We start from the raw sequence: 17,784 nt of genomic DNA, 5'->3' as shown, positions 1-17,784 counted from the left end.
CTTCGCATTTGCCAGTTACTAAAGTTGTCAGTGGAGACTGAGGAGCTTGAAAGTATCTGTTTAACTTGGCCCCCAGGCTGCATATCTCAGGGTGCTGGGGAGGGAGAAATGTTATTAGGGTTTAGGTTGGCCACACAATGGGAAATGTTCAGACCCATCTAGACTCCCAACAAGTGTTCCTGTTAGGTCTCTGCCCCTGTAGATCAGGGAACTGGATACCTGGGATTAACTGCCCATCCCTGAAATCAGGCTGGTGTTTGAAGAAGGATTCTTAAACGCTGACATCTAATATTTGCTCTAAAGACAGAAAGCTGATGAGTTAGGTCAGAATCAAGTTCTGTCATTAGGTCATGGCAGACCAAAATGCAATTAACTGCCAGAACTAATCCTTTCATCTAAGTGCTTTTCCTAAATTAAAGCTATCCAGGGGTCCTTGCAATTTTCCCTTCAATGCTGTATATTACTGGTACTTCAGTCTACTCTGTTCATGCTCAGCAACAGAGAAATATATATATGCTTAGACTGTATATTGGAAAATGAGACTGCAGCATCCCTTTTCTGTCTGTCCTTGAAATCTCATTTGCTACCTAGACACTGCCACACTGAATCAGGCACCAGCCTGGCCTGCGCTGCCAGCCAGCACTTGATGCTCCAGAGCGAAGCAAACCTCTACGCTCTGAGCCAATTGTACCACCCATATAAGAGAGAAGAATTCTCCCTGAACCCCACTGATAAACACTCTCTGACTGAGGACATTAGATGTGATTAATCACACAGTTATGCAGCAGAAGTTCATAGTGCTTGTGTAATTAACTAATTTCATTAAGAGCAGGCCGTGGCGTGCTTCAGTGCTTCTCCACTGCCCCAAAAGGTGTTCCTTTACTGATTTGCCTTTGCCTGACGTGTGAGTACTGCAGCTGCAGGAGGTGATAAAGGAGATGTTCAGTTTGGATAAATCTGCTCATAATCACGAGTTTCTCAGCCCAGTCCCACAGAGAATACCAGTGGCTGTTTGTGTTCTCAGCACGGCAGAATACTGAACATCAGGCGTGTGAGTACTGTGACATTCAGTTGCTCACTGACCCAAACAGGTCATATTTTGGACCACAACCAACCTGAAAACTCATTTGTCTTTGCAAGAATATGTACGTTTGGGGCAGGATAAAGGGAAAGATGAGAATCTGAACACTGCCACTGTGTTTGTGTCTGTGGGGGGACACAATATAGCTAGGAGGTCTTGGACACAAGCTTGAACAAGTGTGGTTCAGTGTGGTACTATGGGTAGTGAGGGATGTTAACAGTTCCCATTTTACTGTGCTGAAAAGTCAAGGAATTAAACTAAATGAAGAGAATTTTAGCCTGAATATGAAGTAATCTTTCAGTCTTTTCTAAGTTTTCTGGAGAGGTGTCAGAGCTGGTTAGAAGATACCACAGGATAATCCTGTGATAGCTGGAAGGCCCAAATGACCTAATAAGACTTCTTCATCCTACTGTATGAAACAGGAGTTTTGGTTAGAGGTAGAAAACCACTGAGAGCTGGGAAATCATTACTGGAGCTGTTGATTTTATGTGAGAGGGAGCCAGTTTCTATTAGCCTGAATCTCAGGGTCAATGACTTGAAGAAGAACGTGGACAAAGAGAGATGACTGTTAGAAAATCACCCTTTCAGTGAGGGACTGGAGTGCCAAGTCTAGCACTTATTCCCAGCGCTGTGGAGCAGCTCTTACTGCTTTGCATAAGATGCCCTCAATAGGAAAAACAAGTAGACAACTGTGTCCACACTTGCCCCATCCCTGGCAGTGTTCAAGGCCAGGTTGAATGGGGCTTGGAGCAAGCTGCTCTAGTGGAAGGTGTCCCTGCCCGTGGCAGGGGGTTGGAACTGGATGAGCTTTAAGGTCCCTTCCAACCCAAACCAGTCTGGGATTCTGTGATTCCACACAGAATTCCAGGCCTTGCTCAGAGGCTCTGTTTAGGGAAAAATGAAGAATTGGGCTGAGCATTGCCAAGTGGAGCAGTTTGTCTGCTCCTAGTAACGTGTAGGAGCTCCAGGGCTTTGCTGCAGCTTTCATAGGTGTTTAATGAGGCACAGAGTAAGATGATTAATATTTTTAAATTTGTCTACAATAAAAGAAATAAAAGGGTTATTTTTGCTCCTGATGGTTATGACTGATTCACAGTTTGCTTTAATATGTTTTAGATGGGGTGCTGTGCTGAAGGAATTAAATCCTGGCTTCCTCCCAGGCAGTATCAGTGCATCAGTAGTCTACCGGCACAGAGAGCTCAGGGGGCTGGAGTCAATAATTCACTGTTTTGAAACACTTCTAATGCTAAGTTTAGCTAACATAAAGTCCCAGCAGGCCAAAGCCAGTCACTCAGTGAGTGTGTATCCCCTAGCATGGGGCAAGAGTGGGTCACCTGTCCCTTCACTGCCTCAGTGAGATGAAAAGTGCTGCCATCAAAACCAGGCTGGGCACCGCAGCCTTTCACACTCTCCATGTAGTCCTTGCCACTCTGAGCATATAGTATAATCCTAGAAGTGGCTTACATAACTCCGGAGTAGTTACTCATTTAAAGTTACTTCTATTTCGGGGAGCTCAAGTAAGGTCATAGTGCAAGGTACTGTGTGACATAACAGTAAATACATGTGCAAACTCAACGTGTTCATCACAGAACAAAACCCATCTGAAACTGAGTCCTGCTGGGCAGCAAACATGTTTCTGTTGGGCACCTCGCACTGGACACGAGTGCCTGATGCTCCTGAGCAAAATCAATTTATTCCAGTATTACTGACTTTGGCTTTGGCAGAGCTCTCAGTGATGGGGTCTGGATGCAGCATCAACAGCCCAGAGCATATCAGCTGAGCCTGTCAGCTGGTGCCATGGGACTTGGCCAGAACTGGGGAAGTTATTTCAGAGCAGCTCAGGATAATTGCTTTAGGGGGGAGAAGGGAGAGGGAGGGAGGGAGGACAACCGAGCTGATACCAAACCTATTATAATCTTAAGCAGTAACTTGATTATAGAGTCTCTGGGAGCATTTTAAGGCAGTGCTTGGCAGTACTCTGTTAATATTCTGAGATGCGACCTGACACCAGAGTCATCCCATCATTAAATCCCCTCTGATTTGAATGTGCTTCCCTGAATGCTGACTCCAGTGTCATTATCCCAGTCAATCTTTCTGTCTCTCACTACAGCAATTGTTGTGACTTTCAGCTGCATAAAATGCTTAAAGCTCAGAAATGGTCAGTCCAGTACAACATTAGTGCCAGGCCCAGAGTACCAAATTCATCTTCACTAAACTCTTGACACTGACACTCCGTGGGGTGTAGTGTTGGCAAATTTTAAACTCCACAGAGAAATGAATGCAAGATAAATAAACAGCAAGGGTTTGGGCAGAAATCATGAATGCAGTCACCCTGCTTTAGAAAACATGCTAAGCTTTGAACAGTTTTGTTTTAGGAAAGAAAGACTGTTTGAAAAGGATCCAGGGTAAATGTTTTTGGTAGAGATACACAATTAACAAGGGTGACTTTATCTCCCCTATTAAACCAGCACTCCCTTCTGACCTCTCCTGGACTGTTCTATAGGCTTTTGAGGCTTGTTTGTAGAAGTCAGCAGTGCACAAGTGCCAAGGGGTGTCATGTTCCCAAATGGGGGAGGGCATCAGGATGCTCTGCCGCTACATTAAAAGTATTATTTGGGCCAAGGATAGTCTGTAAGATTAAAAAACAAAAAAGCAGCTGGTCAGATAGCTATCTCAGCTGGACCTGAACCACTCATTGAAAGCTGTGGCCAAGAAAAAGCACACCTCTGTGTGTTCAGTGGGACTTGGGGTCCTGGGAATAAGGAGATAACAAACCCCGCTTGCTGCAGGCTTTGCTTTTCTAGCAGAGCTCTGTTAAGATGGTCCTTCATGGTGTGACTGGCACAGAATGTGTCAAGTCTCTTGCAATGAATGGAATTCCTGTGAAAGTGTGGCCTGTAACTGGGAGAGCCCCAGCTGTGTGGGTCAGGCAGGGATGCTCTGAGCCAGCTGATCTGTGGTACTGGTTCATCCCAGTGGGCTGAGAGCAGTGCAGGAGGTTTTCCTGGAAGTCTCAAAAAAACAAGCTGTTATGGAATTCCTGTGTTTCTACATCTGGCTGGATGCTGTTTTTCAGCAGAAAGCCTGGAATGGGAAGAGAGAACCTTCCTCTGCCAACTGTTTATCCAAACAGGAGAGATGCAGTAGGGAGACAGCAGTCACAGGTGACTGACAGAAATCATTAGGAGGATAAATCCTGTTGGGATGCTCTGTGTGTGTGTGTGTGTGTGTCTGTGGTGGGTTTGTGTCAGCATGCCGTCATGCAGATTGAGAGGTGAATCAGTCCAGGTGAAGTGTCACTGTAATGCAGTTCTGACATTCGAGCTCCTTTTCTTAGAGCTGGTGCCATTTGGTCTCCATAGCAATGCACAATGCTGGGCAGAAATCCTCAGCATGTGCACAGGATAAAACCATGGAACCGTGTCTGGATCTCTGCTAATCCCCCAACAGGTCCAACACTGGGACAGTGCTGCAGCAGAACTAGCGCTGAACAATGTTATTCCTGACGTCACACTCCTATCCTATGGAATCTGTACCATTTGAGTGCTCCCTGGTAGTGCTTCCAGGCTCTCCAGCCTTCCTTAGGTAACCTTTTCCCTTTCCCGCTTTCTGTTTCTCTCCTGCCTTCAAACATCCAGGAGTTTATAGGTTTAAGGCCTGAAAAGATGCAGCAAACTCCTTGAATGTTGCTTTTCTCTCTGAGTGAGGGTGTTAATCCCCTCTGAAGTTCCCTTTGGTTCTGGCTGTGCACTCTCATGTGAAGTCCCCATACTCTGCAGAAATTACACTAGCTTTTTCGCATCTATCATTTCTTTCAATGTAAAAAAATGGTGACATGGTGTAGAACAAACTCTGGTGGGAAAGATCACTGAGTTTAATACAGAGGAAACTAACAGAAATCTCATCAATAGATAACAGAGAAAACTCCAGACCTCAGCATCAGAAACAAAGAAGCAGTTTCCTGAATAAGAAATTGCCTTCAAAAGAAGTAGCCCAAAGTACTCACGCTAGAGCCATGATCCCGTAGGGCCAGGAGCGGATTTCCAGCCTCTTCGGGCTTTTTATCTCATCTGACGTCAACACCATCCCGCTGTCTGACTCCTGAGGGGCAAAAGGAGGAGAGCATCAGCAGAGCCCCAAGGGATAGTGACAGCACAGAGGCTTTTACATTAGAAATGGTTCTGTGCGAGAAGAGTCAGACTGAACACATTAAATTCAGTAGAGGGAAGTGATGCTGCTGCTTTTAGGCAAGTTGGTAGAGTTTCACCTTATACAACTGTCTGCAGCTGCAGAGCAGACAGAGCAAGGGCAGGAGAATCCAACTTCTCCTTCACTGTGGGCTGTAGAGGTTGGGGATCCGTGTCTGTCTGCCAGGAAGGTTGCCATCTGTGTATGTCTTGCCTTGTGTTGGATACTGACACTGCTTACTGATGTAAGAGCTACCAGCTATTCTGTGTGATCACAAGATTCCAACTAGCAACCCAGAGGGCAAATGTTCACATCAAAACTCTCTATTCTGTGCCGTTCAGTAAAGAGTTTAGCACATAGCGATGTCTCACTGGTATATGACATTAAGCCCATTCTTCAGACTATTCTCTATTCAGCATCTATATGATCAGTTCTTATCCAGCTTTTCCTCTTAATGCTGCTGTTTAGCCTGAGAACATCTGCCTTGGTTTTGTGATGGATCAAGTTTTTGATCTGTGTTTTGAAAGAGCACCCTTTAAAATGAACGTATCACAAAATAATCTGACATTTTCAAACTTGAAATTGGTATCAAGCATGACATATGGATACCATCGAGGTAGGAAAGCTGGTATATGAATAGACAGGAATTCATAAAGGGCATATCCAGTAATGCTGGCTCCTCTCAGAAAAATACTTACTATAAATACGCTATTAGAAACATGGACATATTAAAGAAGTGGCAGTTCAGTATCATTTAGGTAAATTCAAGTGTTTTGCAAAGATCTGTACCCTATAAAGCTCATTGTACTTTGGTTATGGATTTTTTATGAGATGTCCAACTAAACTGCCTTGATTTGGTTTAAAATTGAGGCTGTGATTCAGCTGCACTTAAAGCTGAGTCTCCAGGTTGCAATTAAGATCAAGCTGTCACTGTGCTGAGCGCTCCACAGGTTCCCAGACATGCACAGCCCTTGTTTTAAGTGGTTTAAAACCACTAAAAGTCCTGGGGGGATCCTTTGCATTTGAAACATTTTGTGGACAAGGGGTGATGGGTTCAGACTTAGACAGGGGAAGTTCACGTTAGGTAAAGGAAGTGCTTTACTGTGAGGGTGGTGAGGCGCTGGCACAGGGAAGTGGTAAATGCCCCATCCCTGGCATTGTTCAAGGCCAGGTTGGACAGAGTCTTGGGTGACATGGTCTAGTGGAAAGTGTCCCTATATTTGGCAGAGAGTTGAAACTGGATGAGCTCAATGTCCTTTCCAACCCTGACTATTCTGTGATTCTCTGTGGTGCTGGAAAGTTGCATGTCTGCCTGTCAGTCAAAACCAAGAGAGCAAAAGATTTCAATATTTATTCTTATTTTACCCGTCAAATGTATTGAAAATACAATCAGTTTTATATAATATACCAGAAAAAAACAGTCCCAGAAAACAATAAATAAAAAGCCAAAGCCTTTTTATAAATGCCTTGGTAATGTATCAGTTGCTAGTCAGATCAGTCTAGAAACTGGTTTTCAAAGCACAAAGTCAAGTCCTAAATGGATTAGGTCTGTCAAAACCCCAGCTGCTTTGCATTTTGCTTACAGAAGAATTGCTACAAGAATATCAAGAGACTCCATTTAAGCAGCACAATTGCAGGGAGGTGGTGGAGCACTTTTAAGAGTTCATGGGCAACTAATTGGGATAAAGATCTCATCAGCATTAATGTCTTGATATTTAGGATAATTTTAGTAAGCCAAGTGCACTTACTTTGTCCAAAAGCAGATCACACCGTCATTTTGCTTTAGAAGATCCTCATTGAAATATCACATTTATTTCTGATCTCTTAATGTATTAGGACTTACTTTAAAATGGCACGAACAGGAAGCATTTAGGAAAGTAGTGCTCATGCTGGCAGCAGTTATCTCTTACTGATGCCAGATCTATCTAGTAAATGTCTTTGTGTGATTCAGAGGGACAGATTTTTATCCTGCAAGTGGAAAGTTGCAGGAGTCAGAGCAAATTCTAAGCCTTCTAATCCCTAAGATGCACTGATAAAGGCACAGGAATTACATCTGGCAAAATACTAGGGAATAATGGTGCATGGTAACAGGAGAACAGGTGAGAAATACACTGTCAGGGACATGAAATATGGATGTTTGATCCTTCCCAAGAGAGCTGGCCTGAGGAATGGTTTAGATGGAGGAGGGGGGACAGACCAGCTTGTTTCTGTAAACTGCATACATCCTTCTCTCCTTTTACTGCTCCTACCCATCTGATGCATGCCCTTTTCCTCTTCATGCCTCCTCCTTAAACTTTGATCTGCCACCTCCCACCCTTGGAACCTGTAATTTCAAAGGAAGCCAAAAGCAGAACCATCATTCTGTAACAAAACAAGCTTTTGTTTTCCACTGGAATGAAAATGAAACCTTTCACCACGCTCTCACCTTGCAGTGCCATTGAACTAGCAATAAATGCATTCACTTAGGGCAAGGAAAAGCCCTTTGTGTGAATCATGTAGAGCAGGAACTCAAATCTTGGTTTTGGCTATCCAGAACTGAACACCCTCACCAGCACCAAGTGTTTGGCTGTCTCAGGCAGCCAGAATGTGTTCTGGACACATTTCCTTCCTTCCAAAGGCTCCATTTCAATGAGCTGTCATTTTCTTATGGTGGAAAAAACAATTGAAATATGTAATATAAAGCCCCTTAGCCTGATCAAAGCCAGGTCATCATGAATGAGCTTCTCTTTATTTATTAAGCTAAATGCAGGTCCCTTTTTGTTGTCACACAAACCTATGTGTGAGATGCTCAGGCTAAATCTTCTGCTTGATGTGAGGCCTTTTCTTACCAAACAGATTTCAAAAGCTCTAATAAGTGCTTGTGGTGCTGGTGAGGAGTGATCTGTGAACCCAGTTCAGAAGGATGCAGTCACCTCACTCACCTCATGCATCACTTTCTCCTTTTCCACTGGCACCTCATCAAACGTCTTCACACTCAGTGGTCGCTTCTTGCTGTTGTTACTGAAAGCAAGAGAGTGGAGGGGTCAGCATGAAACCTGAGCAGATGCTGCACCAGTGAGTAGCTCAGTTAACACCCCAGCACAGCCCAGCTTCCTTTTTTCATCTCTTGTAACTAAGGAGCAATGTCCTCACACATTTGGCTGCCCAGCTCCTTTAGAACAGCCATACTGAGAGAGGATCACAAACAGGGCCCACCTCTGTGAAGTCTTCCTTCCCTCCCACCCTTGAATGCATTTTCCTTACCCAGTTTCCACTGCACTCCAGCGATTAACACAGTTGTTCAAGTTTTCTTCCACAGGGCAAGTTTTGGGGTTAGATTCTCCGTCAGGACACAAGGTGATGTTCAGTGGGATATAGTCTTTACCATCCTATATAGTTAATAACATAAGAGAACATGAAGTTGATAAAGGTCATTTTGTACTGCATCTCAGATATATAAGGTTACTGCATTCTGTAGAGCTTTACACTGAAGTCCGTTCCAACCCAGACCATTCTGTGATTCTATGATATTGTCATTGCATTCCCCTATTCTTTGGGAATTCCAAGGGACCAGCCTCATCCACTGTGTTTGGGAGAAGGGAGGGAGCGGCATGAAGCTGCAAAACCCCTGCAGCCAATACGACTCTAACAGATTTTGGAGTAGATCTTTTGCTTGTGTTCAACTTAAGGAGCTGCAGTTTAGGAAGAGCCAGTCCTTCAGGTGGCAGCCTTAGAGGGTTTGGTTTCTTGTCCTTACAAGGAATTGATGCTGCACATCTTGTTAAGCTCTGCATTGTCATTACACCCCTGCAGTAACCTTCAGAAAATGCTTTTCCTTCAAGTCTTGTCCAAATTTGCCTTGGCTTGATTTTTTTCTTTTCTTAATTTTAAGAGGCAGTGAAGGGCCCTATTCCCTTATCAGGATGTTTTGTCTCATTCATTTCCTTTGGTTATAGGAGAAAACTCACAAGCTCCTCATATTGCACACTGGGTCCTCTTCAGCTTAGCTTCACTGAACGTGTTTACAAAGTGGCAGGAGCTGCAGGAGAGTGTTTGATTTCTTCTTCAATTAAATTGCTACATAATGGCTCTGGGTGTTTTTACTGAAGAAGAAAACAACTGATTTAACTGTTATGAATTTAATAATTCTGTAATTGACTTTCTGAGCTTTAAACTGCATTGTTTTAAAGCTCTGAAGAGCACAGGTGAGCATAGGCTCAGAAAATGAGGCAGAAAGGTCAGACCAGCTACTGGTAGTTGTATTGGGTTTGTGTGGCCAGGTTTAGATAGCAGGGGGCTACAGGGATGTTTCTTGTGAGAAGCTGCCAGAAGCTTCCCCCATGTCCGATGGAGCCATTCCCATTCCCCATCCCCCGCAGTGCTCAGGGGGAGGTAGAGAAATCAGGGGTGAAGTTGAGCCTGGGAAGCGGGAAGGGATATGGAGAACGTGTTTTAGGATAAGGTTTTCTTTCTTATTATCCTGCTTTGATTTGATTAGCAATAAATGAAGCTGATTTCCCCAAGTTGAATCTGTTTTGCCCATGATAATAATTGCCAGGTGATCTCTCTGTCCTTATCCCAACCCAGGAGCCTTTTGTTCTATTTCCTCTCCCCTGTCCAGCTGAGGAGAGCAGCAACAGAGCAGCTTGGTGGGTGCCTGGCATCCAGCCCGGGTCAGCCCACCACAGCAGTTCACTGTGCTGGAATGCAATTAAAACTGTTTGTGAGATAAAGCCCTGTTGTTCCTCTAAGGGGCAACTGAGCCTTTTTTTAATTACTGTAAGTTTCTGCTTATTATGGATGGGTAAACATCTAGTTTTGAACTCTAATCCCCTTTGAATAGTTAACGTTTTCTTTACTCATCCCAGTAGCCATTTTCCTGCTATGAAGGCAAATCTAATACTGCTGCTCGACATAGTCCTTACCTGTGCACAGGAATGCACATACTTCCCCTTCCTTCCCCCCTTCCCCCCCATAGGTAGGCATTTGTTGAGGAACAGTTTGTACCACTGTACCTGCTGGACATTGGCTTGCAGAAGGTCTCCTAAGCGCTCCACAAGCTCGGTGAAAGTAGGTCTCTCAGTGGGAACGCCGTGCCAACAATCCAGCATTGTCTGGTAGCTAGATAAAAACCACAGGTATTAAGGAAGGAAAAGGACAGGAGCTTTGCTTCCAAACTGTTTCATTATTGCTTGCTTTGGTCATAGTTTTGGACTAAGACAGGCACAAATCTCCACGTTGGAATTCTGTTCTACTTCCTACGTGGGATGCTTTTTCCTTCTATAGTCCTGTCTCAGCTGAGCCTGTAGGCTTTTTGTGTCACATAACTTAGAATTTGACTTCTGGGCCCCACTGATATTGCTGAAATAAGTCATAGTTATGGGTGCCTAGTTTCTGTCACACAATTGGAAATCAAGGCCGACACAGCAGTCTCCTGAACTGAGATTCATGAACTGCAGCTGACGTGGGGAGATCTTTTAATCTGGTCAGCAAAGGTCAAGCTGACTCAGTCTGTCTTTAGCATTCATCTGTGGTATTGGGACACCCAAGACATTCACAACTACGTTTACTGAAAACAAAAGCCAAAATACATAGCTGTCGTCTCCTGAGGTCTCCTTCCCCACCACACCTCACTACAGTCTCTTGTGTAACACTTAAGTGGCACGTGTCAGCTCTCAGTACAAAGCCAGGAGCTCTTACACTTCTGGAGTGGAGTACTCTGGAGATCTCATCCGGGTGCCTTCTTTGAGACGTCGGCAGAAGTCCTCATCTATCTGCACTCCAGGGTATGGTGAGGCACCTGGGGGGGGAAATGAGGAGGAGGCTCCAGAATGGCACAATCCCTGTTTCCCAGTCCAGTGGCATCAACACTCATCAGTTATTTCTGCTGCTTATTTTTGGGCCACTCAATTATTAGTGTGAAACCTGGGAGGACAGTTCATAGCAACTGTAATTGCTTTTGGGATGTACACTGCTGTAAAGGGATTGAGAGTATTCTATTAACTTGCACACAAGTTGGCCTAGCAGTCATCAAGTGAAGGAGTGAGACTTATTTCCCTTCCCAGTGGGAATGGTTGTCATCAGAGGAATGACTTGTGTAAATGTGTGTGTGCATTGAAGGTTGTGATCTTTCTTGTACAACATTTGCACATTTTGGCATCCTAGAGGCTGGATGGTGAATTTGGAAAGAATTGAATCAAGTCTTAACACTGGGGATTGAATGGAATCTGGATCTGTATCCAGCCCTCGAGGAATCCACGTGTGAGGTACCATCTATAACATTCCTGCACTTTTCCCCTCCTCTTTGGAAACACCGTCCTGTGCTGTGCACTTGGGGGCACAAGAACAGCAGAAATTTGTTGGAGTAAAGCAGTGAAGTGGGTGCCAAAGTGTGGCTGGTCCCAGAGTTACTCTACTCTGTGAATCTGACCACTCAATTTGCAAAACTGTGCAATGGGGAGCAAAGATCCTGGCAACGTCCTCAGAGGGCATCTCCCCACAGCAAATAGGCTCTGTGATGTTCAAAGCTCAAGGACACTTAGGCACAGAACATCAGAATTCCCTTGAAGTGCAAGTAGCAGGTGACAGAATTAAGAGTGTTTCCTGGAGTTATGTAGGTTGGAAATAGTCAGTAGCATCATTTCTGTTTTACATCTTGATTTTCCTTCCTAATTTTGCCTTTGGCCTGTCATTATGATTGTAATACCCTGGTAATTAAATGTTCAGCTCACATGGCATCACCCCTTAGCCAAAGATCTCAAAACAGGCTTCTGTCAACTCACAGGATCTCTCTGAATAAGTAGATGGATAAAACCTGTGGTGTCGCTTTCCCAGAGTTACACTGTGGCCAAGGGGACTATGTGATAAGCCTAATAACTTGGATTTGGGATGCTGAGGCTCCAACATGTGGCAAGGTCTACACATGACATTTTCCATGGGGGAACTCTCTTCCAAAATGCTCCAAGCTGTGGCACACACAGGATATGGTAGCACTCTTTTGATCTTGGTTTTATTTTAGGAGGATAATAAGATGCTGATGTTATGCTGCCAGGCAGTGCTTGTTTACAGAATTGTCTCTGATTTCTTTGTGAACAGTGCACATTCAAATTGCAGGAGACACTGACACTCTGTAATGCACCATGTAAGTGATTTCAAGATGTATTAAACATTACTGCCATTACTTGACCTGAGTTGTGCTCAGCCTATTTCAATAACACAAAGCTCAGTGCAAATTAACAGTCTCTCAAGTCCTGATTTCCCTGTGTATCGCCATAATGGATACATTCTGCCAGCCCTTCTGGAAGCAGCCATCCTGCTTCATTCATCTTCTGACCCCGAAAGGACCCATGGCCAAACTAAAGTGCACTTTACTAGTCGGTCCTTGTTCCTGTTTTAGAGGGTGCTAAGTGTGTGGGACCCAGTAAAAAGCAGCACTTGCAGATGGGAGCCCAAACATCCCCTGCAGCAGTGACAAATAACTTCCATCCCTTGGCTCCCAATGATCTGTAAAACTTTTATATAAGAGAATTCAATCAGTGACACAAATCCTTAATTAAATATTTATCAGGAGAGCTGCAGATGTGAGTAGTGCCAAGCCACAGGCATGCCTGGGTGAGCTGTATGAAAACCCTCTTAGCCAAGAGGACTGCTTTGAATCTGTGCCATGGGTTGAGGAAAGTAGTTTGGGATCTGTGTCATAGTGAGGGCAGGGGCTGGCTCTGTGGAGAAACGTAGATTCCTCTGCATTCAGAAGAGGACAGTCTGTTGCTCCAAGTAAGCACCTCCATTAGGCAAAGAGACTATCTCAAATTAAACCAGACAAATTTCATTTAAAACAGTTAAAAATACTGATTAATTTAAGTGACTGTATTTTAATTTTTAAATTAAATTGCATTAAATTCAATTACAATTTAATTTTAACTTTAACTTTTAGTCTTAAGTAATAAAGGCCAAATGACCCTAAGTTTGCATCTGTTAAGCCTTATCAGGACCTTTGAGAGTAATACAACCAGTTTGCCCTCTGCAGTGGTCCTTGCCATCATCAGTATTCAGTTCATTTGGTTTCTTGGAGATGCTCAATGGAGAGGCTGTCCCCTCTGAGTGTGTCTCTGCATGCTAATGCTAATATATCTGCTGGAGTAATCTATTGGAACTGAGGCATTGCCCATGCTTCTGGAGCCTCATCCTTCTGTGGTGTTCCAAGACACTCAGCGGGTGATGCTGTTACAGAGCCATGTAGGTGGTGCAGCCAAAGAACAGGACTCTAAATAAACAGGGCTGAACGCTGGAGAAGGTGATAACTGCCACTTGTGTCAACCATTTGAGTGTGAACTCTCTTCTTTTGCATGCTGATACGAACTAGAGAAAGGTCCAAATCAGAGACTTGGACTGAAATCTGGTGGGATCTTTGCAGCCAGCCCCAAATAAAGTTTAGGCTAGAAGCAGCTCCAGACTTTGCATCCACATCTGGACTTGGCATCTAGAGCTCAGTTTCAACTGATCCATGAATCAGAGATAGCAGAAGATTAGAGAGTTCACTTTAAAATTCATCAGCTTAAGTTGACAATGGTGCTTGTTTTCTTTTTTCTGAGTACTGATTAGAAAGCCAGAGCTGACATTCCTAAATTCCCTCAGGAAAACAGCACTTGCCACTCTGCAAAGTGAATGTGAGAGCAGCAAAGTCCGACTGTCTGCAAGACTGCATGTCTCGGGTTCAGGGCTTTATCTGCTGGACAGTAACCAGATGTCAGTGAGGCTGAGATTTCCAACAGCACCGTGAGGTGAAATGTCTAGTGCATACACAACACCATTAGTACTCCTTCTGGCTTGTAAATGATACAGCTAGAAGATCACCTTCTACCCCCTCTCTGCCAGAATGACTTACACAGAGTCTAGCACTGGTTCTCCTATCAACCTGTTGGCTGCTGCTGCCAATACATTGTTCTTACTTCGGCAATCTTACTTAGATTTTGTGGGGAAGATAATCAAGCTGGGATGGAATGTCATGTGGGCAGACTCCCTTGTGTTCCAGGGGCTGCCACTGTGTCACCAGTGGCATAATCCTCTGGAGCCGTGGAGCTGGGTGGATTCCTGAAGCAGTTGGGGCTGCTTAAAAATACAGTTTGACAGGGGAACTTCTTCATTGCTGTCACAGAAGTATATCAGTCCCAAGCAGCAGATTGTTGGTTAGCTCTGGGCTCTGATGCTTTCAGTTATTACAGATGTTGGGTCCGGGCTCTGGATTGCATTTTGCTCCCCCTCCCCAGTATTTACTAGTGTTGTCAGGAGGGGTTCTTGCTGACCTCAGTCCCATGTCTGTATTTTACACCTGATCTGCACTGTGCACTTGCACCAAGTGAAGTAGAAACACAACACCACATTATCACCTTTTGTTAAAAGCCTCTCTTAGCAATAGAACCATAAGTTAAGGGGGAAAATGGGTTTTAAACCACTCTTACCTAGAGAAAATATTTCCCAGAGCAGTACTCCAAAAGACCACACGTCGCTCTGTGTCGTGTAGATTTTGTCAAAAATAGCTTCTGGAGCCATCCATTTGAGGGGGAGCCTGGCCTGGGAATGCAAAAGACACAACGAGTTGCCAGACCTGTTGTGACTGATCTGCCCAAGCCCATGAGGAATAAACCCCCAAGGTGAACATTCCAGGTTTCTTCCACTTACATCTCCTTTCCGCACATAGTCGGGGTCTTTGTAAATATCCCTGGCTAGCCCGAAGTCACAGATCTTAACCACGTTGTTCTCTGAAAGAAGGATGTTCCTTGCTGCCAAATCCCGATGGATGCACTGCAAAGGAATGAGGACAAGTGAGATCAGAGACTTTGCCTGGACAAGGAGCCCCTGCTAGAGCAGGAAGCATGAGACCTCCTTGGGAAACGGAAAGATAAATGAACTGGTGTGAACAGGTTAGAGAAGGAAACTGTCTGTGGGACTGTGCTGAAATGTACTGTCATATGCAGAAGAGACAATGACTGAGGGGACAAACCATGTGTCACAGATCGTTTTCTATGTGAAATTACCTTCACAATATGGTGAGCTAAAGGGAGGGCCAAACAGGTCGAACAGCAGCTGCAGGTCCATTTGCAAATGCAGTGCCTTGAGTGTGTGTATGTCTCTGCCTCTGCTGCCCTGGGAGCTGGGCAATAGGTGCAGATGCTCAGTGTTGTGCATACTTTGGCCTGTGTATTGCATTCAATCTACTTGAAAAGCAGGCACCCGACAGGCTACAAACATACTTCTTTTTGTGTCCAAAAGGCTCCAGCACTGCTGACAAGCTAAATAAGTAGCTGGCTACTCCCTCTTCATTTTTCAGTAGTTCCTTTGTTGGCCATACCAGAAGGATCTTTATGAGAAGCCTTTTCTGCATTTATTTATGAGACAGTTCCACGAATTGTCTTAGGATCTGTACACACTCCTTCTATCTAAACTCTCATGTTACAGATGCCAGTCCTTGCAGCCAAGAACATGATGGATATTCCTTCATGACTCCTTCAGTGCTACTTATTGCTTAACCACCAGAGGAATGTGATCTCCAACACTTTAATACAAGAGCAAAAGGCAGATCACTCAGGCACAAGGGTATATTTGGATTTTCTCTTATCAGATACTCATGGCTCTGTGAAAGAAGGTCAGCCCTGACGTTCTACTGAGCTCACTTTTCGGGAGGCGAGAAACTCCATGCCTTTGGCCACTTGAAAGCTGTAGCAGATCAGATCCTCCAAAGTCAAGGGCCTCTTGTACAGATCCTCAGCATCTACAAGAGATCACAGACAGAGCAAAACACTGGAGAAAGAGCTTCACCCTTCTTAGGCATGGGTGCCACTTGCATGCTGGCGAGCCCAACCCTGTGGCTGGGTGTTGTTGCGTGAGTTCTCTACAGCTCTGGTTTAGAAACCCCTGACCTAGAGGCAGGAGGTCAGATGATGAAAAAAGTTCCTCCCAACATTAATCATGTCATTTAGCTACAGGGAAGACAACGTCTGGGGATAAAAGTGAGGGAAACTATTTATAGTGAGCGAGTGATGGGACTGGGGGCAGACTGGCCCCACAGATCTGGTAAAATACTGCTATTACTCCTCTTACACAGCAGGAGCAGCTTTTATATGCACACATCATTGCAAATCTCCTTTTGTGTGAAAGCTGGAGCGGGGCGCAGGCAAGAGAAAGGATTTGTGATTTCAGGGACAAGCCAGGCTGTGCACAGGCTTGTAAAGTGTGGGGCTGTGGGTGGTACGAGCCAAGCAACAGACATCTTTACAATAAAAGACCTGGCATGAAGGAGGTTTCTTTTACCTTCTTCATCATCTTCTGAATCGCTGTAACTCTTATCTTCAATAAACCCAGAGCTGGCAGAGCTTCCCGTGCTGGCTACGCTCTCGAGGCGCCTCTTGATCAGTTCAGTCAAATCACTGTTGGACTCATCCAGACTTTTCTCTGCTTGGTCAGAGTTTTCCTGTGACTGGAAATGGTATAAACCTGATTTTTAGCTTTGGATGAAGCACTGCCTGGGGATTCAACGGCACAGGGAGACAGTGTCCTCTGAAGATGAGCTCAAAACAGGTTTTGAATGTGATGTTTCCTGAATAGCACAGCTAATGAAGCCTGGTTTCCCATTTATCGATACAGAACCCCCCTATGTTACTGCTAGCAATATTCCACCATAAAATTAGCAGGAAGCTGGCTGGGGGGAGACTGATAGATCAGTAGAGAGATACTGTAATTTTGGGGGAGGGTTCATCTTTTCCTAGTTCAGTTAATAGCAGTTTTTTCACTACGACATTGTTGCTCCCTTTGTGCTGGGTAGTATCTCACCAGAGTGCTTGGGTATTTGCAGCTAATTCCTTAGGAGGTGCTAGGAAAGAAGAGGATGTGAAGGAGATCCTATAGGGAAAAAGGGCTCCTTTTCTTGCTCATGCAATTTGAAATGCGGTGAGGCAATCAAGTGCCTATCTAAATGCCAAACTGTCTCAGTGCCAATGTGGAAAAGAATCCAAGTTGCGGTCAGTGGCTGTCAACCCTCTGCCTTGTGGCCATGAGAATCCTGCCAGGTTTTTACCTTGTATGCAATGAAATCCCCTCGTTTCCCTCTGAGATAGTTGGACAGATTTCCATATTTGCAGTATTCTACTATGACCATCAAAGGACCTAAAAAGACAGTGAAAGTCAAATGAGTTTTGAAGCACTGCAAAGTACTTAATACTATCTTAGCCTCACAAATCCTCTTCAAAGTAAGTAAACGCTGTCACTCCTATTATACAGAGGAGTGAATTTGGTAACAGAGAAGTGACACTGCAGAAGCACACAGTCAGTAGTGGGTACAGAGAGGAGGGAATACAGAACTCAGTTTTCCCCATTAGGTGGTAACAGTGGAAAAGCCTGAGAAGTCCTATCAATATCTTCCTTTCTCATTTCTGTGCAAACTGCTGTAGAATTCAGTGCAATTGCTGCTTTTATCCAACTATGCATATGTTTAAGATGCTTTTATGTTTTGGTGTGTTCTACTAGGAAAGGGAGAAGCTGCG

The 17,784-nt window shown here is 44.5% G+C and overlaps 1 protein-coding gene and 1 long non-coding RNA gene across 5 annotated transcripts in view; one reads left to right on the top strand and one right to left on the bottom strand.

Annotated features, from left to right (window-relative positions):
* Positions 1–17,784, bottom strand: part of LOC133209249 (vascular endothelial growth factor receptor kdr-like) — a 124,860-nt gene that overhangs the window by 6,728 nt on the left and 100,348 nt on the right. For both annotated transcript variants that reach the window (XM_061347745.1, XM_061347746.1), the window contains exons 20-29: positions 17,319–17,407; positions 16,556–16,721; positions 15,919–16,016; positions 14,927–15,049; positions 14,707–14,818; positions 10,949–11,048; positions 10,264–10,369; positions 8,513–8,637; positions 8,191–8,269; positions 5,088–5,182 (exon numbers count right to left, since the gene is read on the bottom strand). In XM_061347745.1, coding sequence (XP_061203729.1) covers positions 5,088–5,182; positions 8,191–8,269; positions 8,513–8,637; positions 10,264–10,369; positions 10,949–11,048; positions 14,707–14,818; positions 14,927–15,049; positions 15,919–16,016; positions 16,556–16,721; positions 17,319–17,407 — 1,093 coding nt within the window. The remainder of the gene's footprint in view (positions 1–5,087; positions 5,183–8,190; positions 8,270–8,512; positions 8,638–10,263; positions 10,370–10,948; positions 11,049–14,706; positions 14,819–14,926; positions 15,050–15,918; positions 16,017–16,555; positions 16,722–17,318; positions 17,408–17,784) is intronic.
* LOC133209257 (uncharacterized) overlaps positions 1–17,784 on the top strand; it is a 200,530-nt gene that overhangs the window by 83,185 nt on the left and 99,561 nt on the right. The gene's annotated exons all lie outside the window — the stretch shown is intronic.

Source organism: Neopsephotus bourkii, unplaced genomic scaffold (assembly GCF_033783945.1).
Source record: "Neopsephotus bourkii isolate Nb327-2 ecotype Australia unplaced genomic scaffold, CSIRO-AGI_Nbou_v1 NB_324, whole genome shotgun sequence".
Lineage (NCBI taxonomy): Eukaryota > Metazoa > Chordata > Aves > Psittaciformes > Psittacidae > Neopsephotus > Neopsephotus bourkii.
Note: the sequence above shows the minus strand (reverse complement) of the source record. Positions and strands in the feature narration are given on the sequence as shown.